Source organism: Lytechinus variegatus, chromosome 16, assembly GCF_018143015.1.
Source record: "Lytechinus variegatus isolate NC3 chromosome 16, Lvar_3.0, whole genome shotgun sequence".
In the NCBI taxonomy this organism is placed as follows: domain Eukaryota; kingdom Metazoa; phylum Echinodermata; class Echinoidea; order Temnopleuroida; family Toxopneustidae; genus Lytechinus; species Lytechinus variegatus.
The window spans coordinates 31,104,476-31,119,377 of record NC_054755.1 but is presented as its reverse complement, the minus strand read 5'-3'; the positions used below and the strand labels follow the sequence as shown (position 1 = coordinate 31,119,377).

At 37.6% G+C, this 14,902-nt stretch overlaps 1 protein-coding gene across 2 annotated transcripts in view; it reads left to right on the top strand.

Annotated features, from left to right (window-relative positions):
- Positions 1 to 14,068, top strand: part of LOC121429465 (histamine H2 receptor-like) — a 33,044-nt gene extending 18,976 nt beyond the window's left edge. The window contains exon 2 of one of the 2 annotated variants that reach the window (XM_041626482.1): positions 4,385 to 14,068. In XM_041626482.1, coding sequence (XP_041482416.1) covers positions 4,397 to 5,758 — 1,362 coding nt within the window. In that variant the 5' untranslated portion in view covers positions 4,385 to 4,396 and the 3' untranslated portion in view covers positions 5,759 to 14,068. Of the gene's footprint in view, positions 1 to 4,380 lie in introns of both variants that reach the window. The other variant, XM_041626481.1, reaches the window with a different exon arrangement.
- The last annotated feature ends 834 nt before the right edge of the window (positions 14,069 to 14,902 follow it).

Below are 14,902 nucleotides of genomic sequence, written 5' to 3'. Positions count from 1 at the left end.
ACGTCAACGATAATACCAGAAACTTATGTCTTTTCGAAGTAAACAAATTGTTACCTTCACCCTTTTATAGCTTTGATTGTCGCTTTTTTGGCTTTTAATCTATTTTTATCTTTCACATGGATCCGCTGCTTATTGTTTTACCAAATGTCTCGTGACTTTGGTCATGCACTCTTTGAAAGAAAAAAGAAAATGACATTGAGCAATGATGAATGTATTGTTGAAATTGAGAGTTTTTCAATACGATGACGGATGGTCTTTATATATATATATATAATATTTCACACCACGATCGCGTTATCATTTTTGGTTTTGTGATTGTCTTTTATCCATTTCGTCCACCCCCCCCCCCACTTCGTTTCATAAATTATGCTAAAAAGAGGGCCATCATTTGTTGACTTTATTGTAAAGTATGATTCCAAGTAGTACGTGCATGCATGGGCCGTAAGCATGGTAACCGAAAGTAACATCGAAGTATGGACATTGAATGACAAGAAATTATCTATAATTGATTAATTATTCATAAATGCTGTTGCAACTTCAGCTGTTTTTTAAGAAGAAAAATCCACGGTGACGAGAATCGCGCCTTCGTGGACGTTCACCCTTTCATATATTCAAAATAACAGTACATGTAATACAATCTTCCTGTATGTTAACATTGTAAACCAAAGTTGGCTTATTTTTTAAGCATATACTCATGCATCACGAATGAGGACTCTAATACTTCACGTTCAATAATATATATAAACTTTTTCATATATTTTATGTATATGTATTTATAGCAAACTCACCCAGGTCTGCGTTAAAACCTGAATAACTTATGATGTTCCGTTCAAATATTATTGCTTTAATGTATCTTCCGTACTGTTTGAAATATATAATCATGATGATTATCCTCTTAAAATATAGTAACAATCATTATAATTATTAACAATCTGTTCTTAAATAAACACCAAAGCAGTATTCAATAGAGTCTCTATGAGTTTGAAAGGAGCATAATTATCTAAAATGGACAGACAGAACACCAGGTTCATATTTGTTTACTGCTCATGGGCAGCAATAGTCAAAAATCGATTTTACTTGAAAAAAACACCTGTAGAAAACCCGAGTAGAAGATCATATTTCATCGATGGACTATAACTTATAATTACTCTCTGGGATTTCAGCATTCGATCAATAATAATTCATTTGTAAGAAGTACAAAGAAAAATGATGATACTGTATTTTTTCAGGCAATGTATATGATCCGCTTGGGTTCATAGAGATATCATTTTGTAAACCAACCGCCTGAGGGGGAAAAGAAAATTTTCGAAATTCCCTCACGTGGGGTATTGTAGAGAGGAACAAACCATTGATTTGTCTCGCTAACAAAACGTTAAGCAAAGGGTCTTTTTGGTATTCAATGCGGGTTCATGATATAAATGGTGGGGTTGAAAAAAATATAAGGTTATTAAACTGGGATGATTATTCCCCTATACGCATTTAGCCTTGTGACGAAGTAGATCGATCGTCATTCAAATTTAACATTAAAAAAATATACATAATAATGAACTCTACTTGGAGGTACCTAGCTTTCCCTCTTTGGTGCACCTGATCTAATCCAAGTGGGGAAATTGAGATTCGAGCCCTGTATGGTCACATCTTTCTAATGTTAAAGGTCTGTCCCATACCGAAATAATCAATGACAGATGTCTGAAGAAGCACAATCACACACGCACCCCGCCCCCACACACCCGTCCACACACTCTTGATTTCTTTCGATGCAATGATTTTTAAATTTTCACTTTCTACTTTTTTTAAACAAATCAATATCTTTTTTATTGACAGTAATTAATTTACCCAATCAATTTTCATATTTTATTCTTATAATACATGGAAGGTTATCTTCAGAGGAAGATTTTTAAATTCAATATACTGTGTTTATAAGACGAGACACAAATGAAAGAAAATGCAACAGTTGACCTTCGTTTCATTTTTTAAAATCTTTAACCTTTTCTACACCGTTGCACCAGTCATGACTGTGTTTATTAATCTCCGGGGAATCAAATACAGGACTGGTGTACAGACTCAAATTTGAGCAATAATCATATTGCTTAGAAAACATAATGCACACCTTTTCTGTACTTAGGACAAGATTGTTTGTCTTCTATTTATCGGGACATTTTTGTTTGGAGGTCGTTGGTTATCTTCGAATAAGAAAAATACCCATTCGACTTTGTACTTCAGCCCGTCGATGAGAAGTGTATTGCTTTTTTTTCATGTAGCTGTGGTATTGTCTAGGAATTCACGACAGTCTAGGTCAGTCGCTCAATTTTGACACGGAATAGAGCCAGGTTTTTTAATGAAAACATAAATTAATGATTTGTTTTGTTCAATTTGTAGTTAAATGTTAAGGTTTATTCACGATCTTGACTTTCTTTTGTTTTAATGAAGTCTCATCCAGGTCTGATTTAAATGTTAGGAGAACTAAGTGCCATTTAATGCAACCCAAACCATTTGTCAAATTGATGACGATGTATCGATTTATCATCTACACCATATTAAGTAAGTTTACATTACTTCAGATCTAAAATAATATAATAATATAAACAGTCAATATTATTTTGATAATTTTGTTACAAGTTGAATAGTTTGCGTTTTATCTCTCAACTCAAACTAATTTCATCTGTGGAGTCCCTCAAGGAGCTATACTCTGACCAAAACTCTTTCACTTTGTCAGCTAAAATAAAGTATTGGTGGCTATAAATCAAATTGGGAATTCGTGAGATGAGAAAGAATAGGAAATTCAAACCAGCATCTACAAATGAGAGTCACATTGACCGGAGTGGTGTCATGTTTGTTATTGTTGTATGATAACAGATTTCATGATTCATAGTGAAATTTCAGATCTGAATACGTCAAACGTCACCATGGTCATAAAGCAGTTTGAAAACGGAAATACAGGCTTGTACAATAAGAAAGAAAACAATTTCTGTACATGGAAATCGATTGTAAAAAAATGAATAACCACTATAAAAATAAATCAAACATTCAAATCTTTGTTGCTGCTCTAAGAATGGACCTATATGGTTTGATACACTATATTATAGTGTCATAAAATACATTTTCTCTTATCAACAGGAATTATATAAGCCATATTGATACAGATACAACGTTATTTCCCTCTTTGATTCCTGTATAGAGATCATGTTTTGATTGTTATTGAGCCAGTTCAAATATCAAAACAGAACCAAATTCCTGTCTTTTGGTTGTGAACGCTCACACAAAATACTGCCAAGTTGCATATTTCTTTATGTTTGTTCACGGTTTTGTTCAGGAGTTCAGGGAACCGGAAAGAGAGAAACATGGGGAAAGAAAGTATAATTTTGTTTTGAGCTACAGACTAAGTTCTGGAACTCACCTCGTATCAGGAAACGTATGTTTTTTATTTTTTTTTTTAGAATATATATTTTTATAGTATGACCAATATAGGTATTAATATTATGTAGAACTATTTGCATTATTAGTAAAATATAGCGGTAGCATGTAGCCTGAATAAACTACGATAAGTTTGCGATTACCCTTTCTTCATATTCCACCTATCACTTTTTTTTTTCCGGCGACCAAGTGACCACATGTAGAATTAATATCAGTATTCTTCTATTCATAAATCTTTTTTTTCTTTCATACCCCTTCCCCTGGAGGCCTTTGTTCTGTGAGTGTCTGACCCAACCAGAAAGCAGGTCAACCTGCCAACAAATGCCCCATTCGCTTCACAATGTAAATCCAGCGAAATCGCCAGCTAACAAGGTGGCAGAGTTCAAAGTTCTGAAGAGACACACTGTAATTATGAATTCCGGTTGGGAAAGGGGGACCACAAGTGTATACAGGGGTTGAGTGGGGGTAACATCAAGTACAGGAGAGTGCAGGACACAATCATGACAAAGAGGGGGAGGGGGGGTTATGAGAGATACTGAGGGAAAATGAGAGGCAGACAAAATACGAAGAATAGGAATAGCGTAGATAGAACTGGAGAGGGGTAAGGGAGAGAGAATGGAAAAAAAATTGGAGCGGATTAACAGCAATTGAGAAAGCATACATGCAGTACTGCGTACATGCATCATTTGCGTGTGCGTGCAGCACACGGGAAATTTGTCAGCCGTGTGCGTGTGCGTTTATGAGGGAGTGTGTTTTCAAGGGCGCCTCAGATCAGAGCGAAGTTTCCTCAATCCGCATTGTGTCAATTCAACTTTTGTTCTAACCCGGTGAAGTCATGCTGTGCTCGTTCTCTCTCAGACTTTTGTACAACTTGTCATTTTCACGCTGCACTTCATGTTCTTGCACCATGATGGCTTGAAATCCGAACTGACTCGATGTTTTATATTTTGTTTCTCCCATTTCCAGCTAGACCGTATCCTATATGAACAGTGAGGACGGGAGGCAGCCTGTGATAGTCAGAATGGGGGACACAGCGGCGGGAACTGTAGCCTCGAGTGTTAGCCTGACTTACGCCGCCGTGGGCGAGGCGGGGAACGGCAGCACGACTGGGTACACAAATCTCAGCGGATTTGACCTGAACTCCACAGCACCAGCGCCACTCGAACCCCCGTATACCCTCAGTCTCGCCGCTACCATCGGACTTGGGATCGTCTTTGGAATCATAATTCTCACCACTCTTATTGGAAACATTTTAGTGTGTTTATCACCCCTTGTGTGTCACAGACTACGTACAGCGACCTATACTTTTCTTGTTTCTCTCGCCATAGCGGATTTATTGCTTGGAATAACCGTACTACCCTTTAGTGCTTATAATACTTTGAAACCCATGCAATGGATCTTTACTCCCATCTACTGTAACATTTATGTGTCCTGCGATGTTATGTTTTGTACGTCTTCCATACTCCATTTGCTTGTAATAAGTTTAGACCGTTATGTAGCCATCACGCGCCCTTATGCCTATCAGCGCAATATGAACAGAAAGAAAGCATACGCAGCGTTGGCTGTTGTGTGGACCATTTCATTACTAATTTCCTTTCTGCCATTACATCTGGGATGGAACACTGAAGACGGTAAAGTCCAAAATTATGAGAACCCCAGAATATGTGGACTAGACAGCAACAGATACTACGCCTTATTTGATGGCATCGTCTTATTTTTTATTCCACTCATTGTGATGTCCCTGGTATATATTCGCTTGGTCTACATCGCCAATAGACAGGCACGTGCAATCCAAAAACTCATGATCAGCAGCAAAAACGAGACCAGCGAGGAGCGCGCCAACCGCAGACGATCGGTCGATGAACACCGCGCGCTCAAGATTATCGCGATAGTGATGGGGGCGTTTGTCGTCTGCTGGGTACCGTACTTTACACAGTTTACGTTCAGAGACGTGGGACAGTGGAATATTGATCCAGTGCTATTTGAAGTGCTTCTCTGGTTGGGCTACCTTAATAGTCTCATAAACCCTGTGGTCTATGCCTGCATGAATCGGGAATTCCGACGCGCTTTCAAGCGGCTCCTGTCATGTATGCGCTGGAACCCGCCCGACGATACTATGGACTCGCGATACTACACCACGCAGTACTCAAGTCGTAGTGATCGCAGAAGCGTGGGATCGGGCTCCAAAAATGGAGTTGTCCGATATAGTGCCTCGAATCACCAGACAACAGGGAATGGTTCTAATAACTACACACTTCAGCTGCCCATTAAAAAGAACGGGATTTACATGAAGCTATTCAGGTCTTCCAGCCGGGACAGTGGTACACGACCCCAGCCCACATGACATAAGGAGACACGTGTGTAGTTTAGGTGGTAATTATTTAGTTTTTCAATAAACTCGCTTACAATTATTATGGTTGCTAGAGTTGGTGATTCTTACGAATTAAGCTTGGTACAAATCAATCCTATGGTGTTGTTTTACCAGAAGCAGCTTGTCCTATTATTTAAAAAGGGTGAACCCTGACGAACAATGATATTTTTATTGATGCCGATGTGTTGTAATGCAATGTAATTTCCGGCCTGGTACGATAAGGGGATCAAAGCTGTCATCGGAGGTATGCACATTTTTATAAGTTAATGGAAAGGCAAATATTCATCATGATATGATTATTGTTAATTGTTACCATTGCTGTATATTGGGAAACACCAACAAGTTGGGGGTCAATTGCTCTTGATAAATTTGCCATGACAATTTGCAATATTCCTGATAACAGCAGAAATAAAATAGAATGTGTGTTAAATTTGCAAAACAAGACAGCGAACTGGAGTTTAACTGCCACAATTCTTTGGAGCGGGAAAGCGTGAGATGACCGGGAAATTTCCGGAACGGAATTGAAGATCATTCATTTCCTTTCAGTTTTACTAATTGTGTAATGTTATAGAGCTCATGTGTGCCTATGAAGTGATTAGCTGAAAAGGATATCAGTGGAACCAGTTGGCTTTTCTCCTTTTTTTCTTCCATTGATTTAGAATTAAATGAATCTGAATAAATTTTTGCTAAAACTATCTTAATGTGAAATTCGTAGCATCTGTGTCGAAATGCTATAATTTCAAAACATGTTTCTTTAAAAATTGGCACCCATTTCGAATGCCGAACGCGAGCTTCCCTTTTAGATTTTGTCGACATGGCCGTAAGATCGTATTAGAAAATGCTTACCATGCTTATAGAGCGAAGTGTATTCCTAACATGCCTAATGTAATTGGATAATTTTGTACCGCAAAGTTCTGATTGTGCTCCAAAACATATTTGTGTCGTTGATAAGAAAATATATTTGCCATTACTGTAAAGGAAGTTGACAAATATTTAAATATGGTATATACAGCTTCACATAAATTGTGTTAACTAAGCTTCCATTGAAAGATAAATACCTAAGCATTCATGTTATATGCACAAAAGATCTTGTACAAAGGGTATACTATGAAATTTCATTTCATTCTCACGTTTTCGGTTTAGCAAAATAGCAATTATCATTTAAACATGTTTGAACATGATGTTTTTTCTTCTCGTCATTTTCGCTTAAAATACTGTGCTTTGAGAAACAAATAATATATATGAATTAGTTTATTATTTAAGATGAAAGATTAACAAGGTTTATTTAATGCGTTTCTCTGTGTCTCCTGTTGAGTAGGCCTATGCTTTTGCTATCCATGGAAAAGAATCATTGTACTACTGTTGAAACGAAGAAAAAACCCGGGTTTTTCTTGCCTATCCCTACAAATTTTGAGTGCAGTCAAGTACAACATGCATGCGTTCTGGAGGTTATTTGTGAAATAAGATTTAAGTAGGAGTTTACCCACACAGCCCCGCCCCTCAAGTTCAGATCTTATATTTACTGATATTGCGGTTATAATTCGTACTATCTCCGTCAACTGTCGACCGTCCGTTTGCTTTCTTTATTTTTGCTTTGCCATCACCAAGTTTAAATCATTTTTATTTTCATTCTCAAAACAACTTAACTTGTACTCAGAATTCTACCTCTATTTCAAATTGCTCATTTTCATAGTTATCTAGTAGTGTTTTCATAAACATAATGGAAGAAATTGCACGTATGCTTTCTTCTAAGAGCAAGAAGGAAACTATTCAGACATTGGAGATATTTGTCCGAATCATGTTTGTGACGATCAATTACTATTTAACGTAGCACAGGTCAAGGTAGAAGTCGATTTTTTTTCATCGTAAGGACATTTGTAACTTCCGTCAACCCTGTTTTCAACATTTATCGGTGATTGATTCTCTATCTGACAAATTCAAAGAGAGCAACAGTTGTGTTCTACCCCCCAAAAAACGTGTTTCTCGCTAAAATGGCTGTGGTATAGCAAGGGAGTATTTGCGCTTGATTGGAGTGAGTGAGTGGGAGACTGTGTGGGTGTGTGTGTGTATCTAGGATGGTTCGCCATAATCCATCGGCATTTTTAGACACTATAGTGTTAGTGTGTGTAAGTCTTGAATCAAATATGACAGAATTTCTTTCATTCAACATCAATACAATAAGTACATTTTACCCACGACATTTTCGACGTCCCGCCGGTTTTTTTTAAGGTGGACGGCGTTCCCGTTTAAGCTCGTTTTCCACAATACTATTTGGGTAATGGTATTTTGTTTTGATATATTGATGTATCTGTCAGAGCGGTTGTATCAGGGAATGTTAGTACCCTGGTTGTATGAAGCATGACATATTAAATGAAGCAGTATCATTTACATGTCAACCAATTGTGTCTGCTAAATGATCATCTTTGTAATTCAATTTTTGCTAAATAATCAATGTTGGAAAGGTTGGGTTCGACGCACTTAATTTATCTCTGGCCACGTTGCAACTCAGTTGTACATGGGGAGCAACGGTGTAAAAGGTGGCGGCACCAGGCATTTGTCACCTGAACTGCAACTTCAGATAAAGCTGCAAAGTAAGAAATATGAATTAATGGCAATTAACCATTAGACGGGTCTCCTGCATGTTTTACCCGCAGTCATGAAAAGGATGACCTGTATATTTGGCGATATTAACGTTAGAGGATGTGCGTTCCACGATCCTTAGGCGAAAAGTCGCATTTACTATACCGATATCAGGACAAAATGTGGACGTAAAATTTGACGTTTCCTCGTGTGGCATGGTCCTATTGCTGATGGAAAGGTTGAGAAATTAATGGGGAAAGGGCAATCATGGAGAAAAGTAAATGATATTACGTTGATCATATTAACCGTGTTAGGGTGGCATTTACGAAGGGACCGAGCTTTTCCGAACGTGTTCTGTGTGGAAGAAAATCTTTCGAACCAGCAGTGTGGGTACAAACCTGGCTATAACCTTCAAAGTGATGGGTTCATTCAATTACATAGCATTGAGAAAACATAAGTAGTATAGATTACCAACAAATATTTAAAAATCGCATCTTTTTGTGCAGATTTATAGACAGCAACAATGGTAGACTTTGCAATAAACCCACCTTCCTTGCGAGTACGGTTCGCAAAAGGACTCGAACAACATTGCCCTATCTGTAATAATCCCTTTTTCATGCAGCATCATAAACGAGTTGTGATTTGAGATGGATATTATTATCATTGCGGACTATGATCATTTATGCATCGATATGAAAATCCGTTTCAACGAATTATTATTGCATTTGCATTCCCCTTTGATGTTGGAGCTTCCCCCTTTCACGGCTTAAGCCCTAATTCATGATCGTGTCCTCCACAATATTCATGTTGCGATATTGTCCCATTCGACATGGCGTATCTGGTTTTCACGCATGCCCGGGTGTTCATGACGCTGGTGAAAAGAGAAATAAATGTGGGGAATTCTTTCTCTCGAAAATAACGGGCACATTTTCGCTGGTTGACTGCCTTCGAATGTTACGGATCGATTCGCCAATAAAGGACAAATTTAATGATCTGAAGAGGCTTTAGAGCGTGACAGAATGATGTGCAGGTGACGGGGTAAAGGAAGAAATATGATAAGGCCAAAACACTCCCTCTTCCCAAAGTGGCATGAATGGGATACTTTGTTTTGCATGGAAAAAAATTATATGATTGTATTTTCCTCACCATATATCGGTAGCTATCTAGACCTATTAATGTATTGGTATAGCGTCACTGTCGATTAACTCTTTGCACGCTGATTTAATATTGGGGGTTAATAATGACAATTGTTTCCATGGTATGTTTTTTAATTCAAGATATCCACATTGCAGCATTGATGCTTATTATTCTATAGATGTCATCCAAGAACTATTGCCTTTCATTTGCTTACCGAATTTGAAGCTAGGAAAGATTGTTGAATTGAATTGTTCGAATGTGCCAAATTGCAACATAAGCGCGCGAAGGGTTGAAGTGAGATAACACAAGATACACATCTCGTTTTGTGGTTTGAAAGGATGTACAAATTCTGAGTACATTGTCGACATTTTTTTTGAACAAATCCAGGCAATTCCATTGTAACAACGTGCATCTGGTAATTGAAAGGTGGCATTGATGGCAAATACAATAGGGGAGATGGGGCATGGAAAAGGGACCATTGCCTAAACAATGGTGAATTTCCATGATTACCAAGGGTAAATTATCTGAGAACATAGTCTTCAAACACAAATGGCGAGCAATAATGGTTGAGGAAATGTGAGAAAGGGCCGGGAAGCGATTGACCACTTCCACCGTTTCATATTGAAGAGTACATCTTTCCCATTTCAAATGATGTAATAGATTATAAAAAAGGATTCTCCCCTAGATTATGCAGCACCCCCCCCCCCGTATCGCCTGTTTATTGTACTTTGTGACTAAAGGCTGAATGTGAAGGTGAATCCTAGAGACAGTGCGTGCCATCCGCTTGGCTATTTTTCTAATGGTACCCTCAAATTATTGAAAGTTAATGAACGGAATCGACCGCATATTTTTCCCCAAGTAAAACCCCAAACCAATAAGTTGATAAAAATAGAATAAATGGTGATGTGATATTATGGTGTGGAATTTGGTGTCTGCTTGAGGCGTGTGGTTTGTAGTATGAACTTGGATGAAATGTCTGTTCTATTCTTGATGATGACAGTGGCTCGGAATGACCTGATTTGCTCTGAGATCGCTTTAGTTACTACCAAATTTACTTCAAATTATTGAAAATTAATGAACGGATTCAACCGCATATTTTACCCAAGTAAAACCCCAAACCAATAAGTTGATAAAAATAGAATAAATGGTGATGTGATATTATGGTGTGGAATTTGGTGTCTGCTTGAGGCGTGTGGTTTGTAGTATGAACTTGGATGAAATGTCTGTTCTATTCTTGATGATGACAATGGCTCGGAATGACCTGATTTGCTCTGAGATTGCTTTAGTTACTACCCTTTTCGAAAATATGTTTCCAAACAATATGTGATACATGAGAGAACGTCTGTTCAACTACCATGACTATGTAATAACTATAGTTAAAAACAAAATTTCTAACATTTCAAGAGAAGTCGGGACGGAATTTTGTAACCGTCTTTTTAACTATTCTTTTTAGGGTACATGGCGAGATATCAAGAGGTTTAAATTCAATTATTATATCATCTTGTAACGCAGGGCTTTTATCATTTAAACGATAGGCCAATTTGATTTTGGACTCGGAACCTCCGCCCACCCCCCCCCCCCCCCACACACACACAAACCCCAAACTCTTGAAACAATCAGGAAAATGCTGTGGAAGAAGTGTGCACTGGATAGATTTCATAAAGCTGTTCATGACGTTATCCATAACATGTGTCGGGAGAGAGACCCAGGTGTTTGTTCAACGTGAGTCTTAATTTCCAATACCCTAATTAATATCGTCGAAAATGAACAGAGCAAAGAAATGAGTTTTTTTACGAAGATCACATGCCAATCTATCGTTGATGAGAACTTTAATAATTGTGAATCTTAATTAACACCTGAGAACATGCCCCATCAGCTTGTAAGGCCACGCGCAATATACGAAATGCAATATCATTGTTTGTGAAATTGTCTCCAGGTGTAGTACTGCAAAGGTATGTAAGACTCTGTTGATTATTGATGAATGTGTGGTTGTGAGTGAGAATGTGGGCGAGTGTGCATGGGTGTTTGTTCACACTTACCCTGCTGGCAACCGAGGACCTACACACGACGTTCACGTTCAAAACCCGAACACACTCGGAACCGAGGACAGTTTTGAAATCCGAAGTTGGTCATGTAAATTGCAATTAGTCCGAAATCATAATGCTTCTGCAATTTGCATTACATGTTACAGATACCAAGTTCTGGATTAACAATGATGAGAGATATTATCGGTCCTCGGTTATGTATTAGAATGCTATTCTGAAGAAAAAAAACATAACATCCTCGATTACTTTGTATGTGCGTTCGTGTGGGTGCGAGGGTGTGTTGGTTGTGAAGCATGAACTATACCAGTCCACAGGATATTATATTACAATCCAGTACAACAAACTTAGACCCTACTTCGTGGTAAAAACCTAATCAAGTTCATGCTCCGTAATCCATTATTTATATTTTCAAGATACATGCCGATTGTGATGCTACTTCGAATGTCGATATGTTATCGGGGAATGTCAAAAGTGTGATATGTTGATTAGTGGAATGAGTAGTATTGTGAATGTAAAATGAGAAAGGCAGGTCTTTCAACTGAATGGAATTGTTTATAAGAGTGACATTGACACCTTTTGTGTAAAGCGTGTCTTGGTGTGTGTGTGTGTGAGAGGCTAAACGTTCATTATGATTTTTTACGCTGCCATATTAACCGAGAAACACGGAGTCAAAATTTCCAATCTTTATGGATGAATAATATAGGCCTAAACAAGAATAGACAGGCCAGAGGCTGTGTACTTGATAATTTTCCTGCTAGGAATGCATGTACACATACAAAGTAATTTGTCTTTACCTGTGACGGAACCTGTATGAACAGTGAACTAGTGTAACAACCCTCCCACTGGCACATAAATACAAACGAAACAAATTAACTCTTGATATAATCGAAGATGTTCCACAAGGAGGGAAGTGGTTTGCGCGAGAAATGTAGGCAAAGATTTAATTGAGCGACATTATTTCAGACCAGACGTGCACTTTATATAGGTGGAATGGATCATATTTGATTACCAGTAATGTTGTGTTCTTAATTTGTAAATGCATCGTATGATGAATGCCCATTTAAACGAATGGTAAACCAACCGTGGCCATTGAAATGATATTTCTTCTATATCCATGAAAACATGGCCGTAACGTTCGCAAGTACTTTCTACATTTGGATGTTGAAAACTCCATGATGAGGACAATTAGTTTGATCAAGACTGTTTTTATCCATATTGTCTCTACATTAAGCCATTTAGGGTTTCCTTTGAAGACCAGGAAAACATATTTGAACATGATATGGTAAAGGTTACAAGCTAGTACTGAAATATTTGTGATTTTTTTAAATTAAAGCCCCACTCTCCACCCGTCACACTCCCTCTTACAGTATTCATATGACGCAAAAGATATGTAAAGAGAACTTCCAAACGTTATTCGCTGGAATTGTATTAAATGCCTGCATATCTCTGATGCCAACCAAAACGTAATTGCATATCCTACTTTTATGATATATCGAAATAACACATTAACATTTTGTCTTTCTCTATAGTAATGAATAAATATGAAGAATTTTGAATAATATTCAACTATAGATATTATTTGTTGTATTATTATATGAAATACGAAATTAGCTTGGCTCCCATATGGCGTACCATAAGGCACAGCGCCATAAATCTGCCTTGGCGTTCGCTAATTGGCAACTCAAAATTCACTTTAATATGTGTAATCATTTCTGTCAGTTTTTAGTTGATATAAATGTGTGGGATTGTTTATCGTATAAAATCATATGCAGTTGATATATGTAATTTATGTGTAGCAATCGGGTGAAAATGTGAAATAGAATATAATTTCATAACAATCCATGTCCAAGTTTGGTAACTTATTATTATTCCATTGGCATGAATTTTCGCATCCCTGTTAATCACTATAATACATACATGTATTTATTTAAATTGTGCTTGCTACAACATAAATTTAATTATTGTATATGTTATATTCACTGACCAGGTTAAGAATAATTCAGTTTGACGTCGGTATATAGGCCCTTTGGATCTTGTTCAAATGGCATGCCAATAATTTTTGATGTAACCACAAATAAATGTAAATATCACTAAGATACTGAAGATTTGAAAATAGAATACGAATTATTGTGATAAATATCCTTGTCTCGAATAGGACCTGTTTATATATTTAAATGTAGTCATTATGCTGCATCCAACCAATTTATGTTTCCTTTAATTGTGCCCCCCCCCCCCATTCCTACACTACCAGGTCAATTCTAAGATGTAATAGGCTCGGTAATATCCGCCATTTTGAAATCCAAGATGGCGACGATTAACGGTATATGAATGTAAACTGTGTATCTACACGATATGTTATTGAAATGCTGGAATATGTTGTGTGTGTATTTTTTTTTCGCTCCGTGTCACTGTCTGCATAAAATGTTATATGTTGGTGTAAATATATAAAAGGAAGATAATTTTGTGTGTATATCTTTACAATAAAATTTATAAATAAACTCTATTAAAGTTGTATACAACCAGGAACAAATTATTAAATCTTGTTTGTCATGTTCTTATTTGATATGTGCCTGACCAATTATGTTCGGAATGTGTGGGAGTGGGTGGAAGGGCGTAAGCTGTGCGTGAGGGTGGGAGTGTGTCAGAATATTCTGATGTGGGGGAGAGAGGCAGGGATTGACAAAAGGTTTACCCAAGTGCATAAGTGCGTATGCATGGTATGTGAAAGGGGAAGAAATGTAGAGAAAAGTTTCGCAACAAATTGGAAGAAAAGTACATAAAATGCAAGAATTTTTAGAAATTAAAACTACGGAAATTAAAAACGTAGTTTTTTCGAAAAAAAATCGTAAAAGAAACGGTTTGATTGAGGAGAATATAACTCGATAACCAGGGCAAAAGACCAAGAAAATAAGAATAAAGAGAAAAGAAATAGTATTTGAGATGCATATCTGCTGAGAAAGGGCGGAAGTAGGTCCGCTTTTAGATGGATTGGCCCCTAGACACACAGACTCTAAATCCTTTAAGTGATGAATCCTGGGGATTGAAATATCGAAAATTATGGAAATGTCTGGTCCCCTGGGAAGATCGAAGATGACGGACATGCGATCAGTGGCATGTCGAGACCCTGCCCTTCGGACCACGAACGTTCATATAAGATTTTAATTATCACGATGAGGATGATATCGCAATGATAGGCCTACTGGTGGTAGAGGTAGTGATGACGATGATGATGATGCTGCTGATGATGATGATGCTGATGGTGGTGGTGGTGGTGGTGGTGACGAACTGACGACGACAACAACGATGATGAGGATGATGATAATGATGGTGGTGGTGATGGTGGTGATGATGGTGG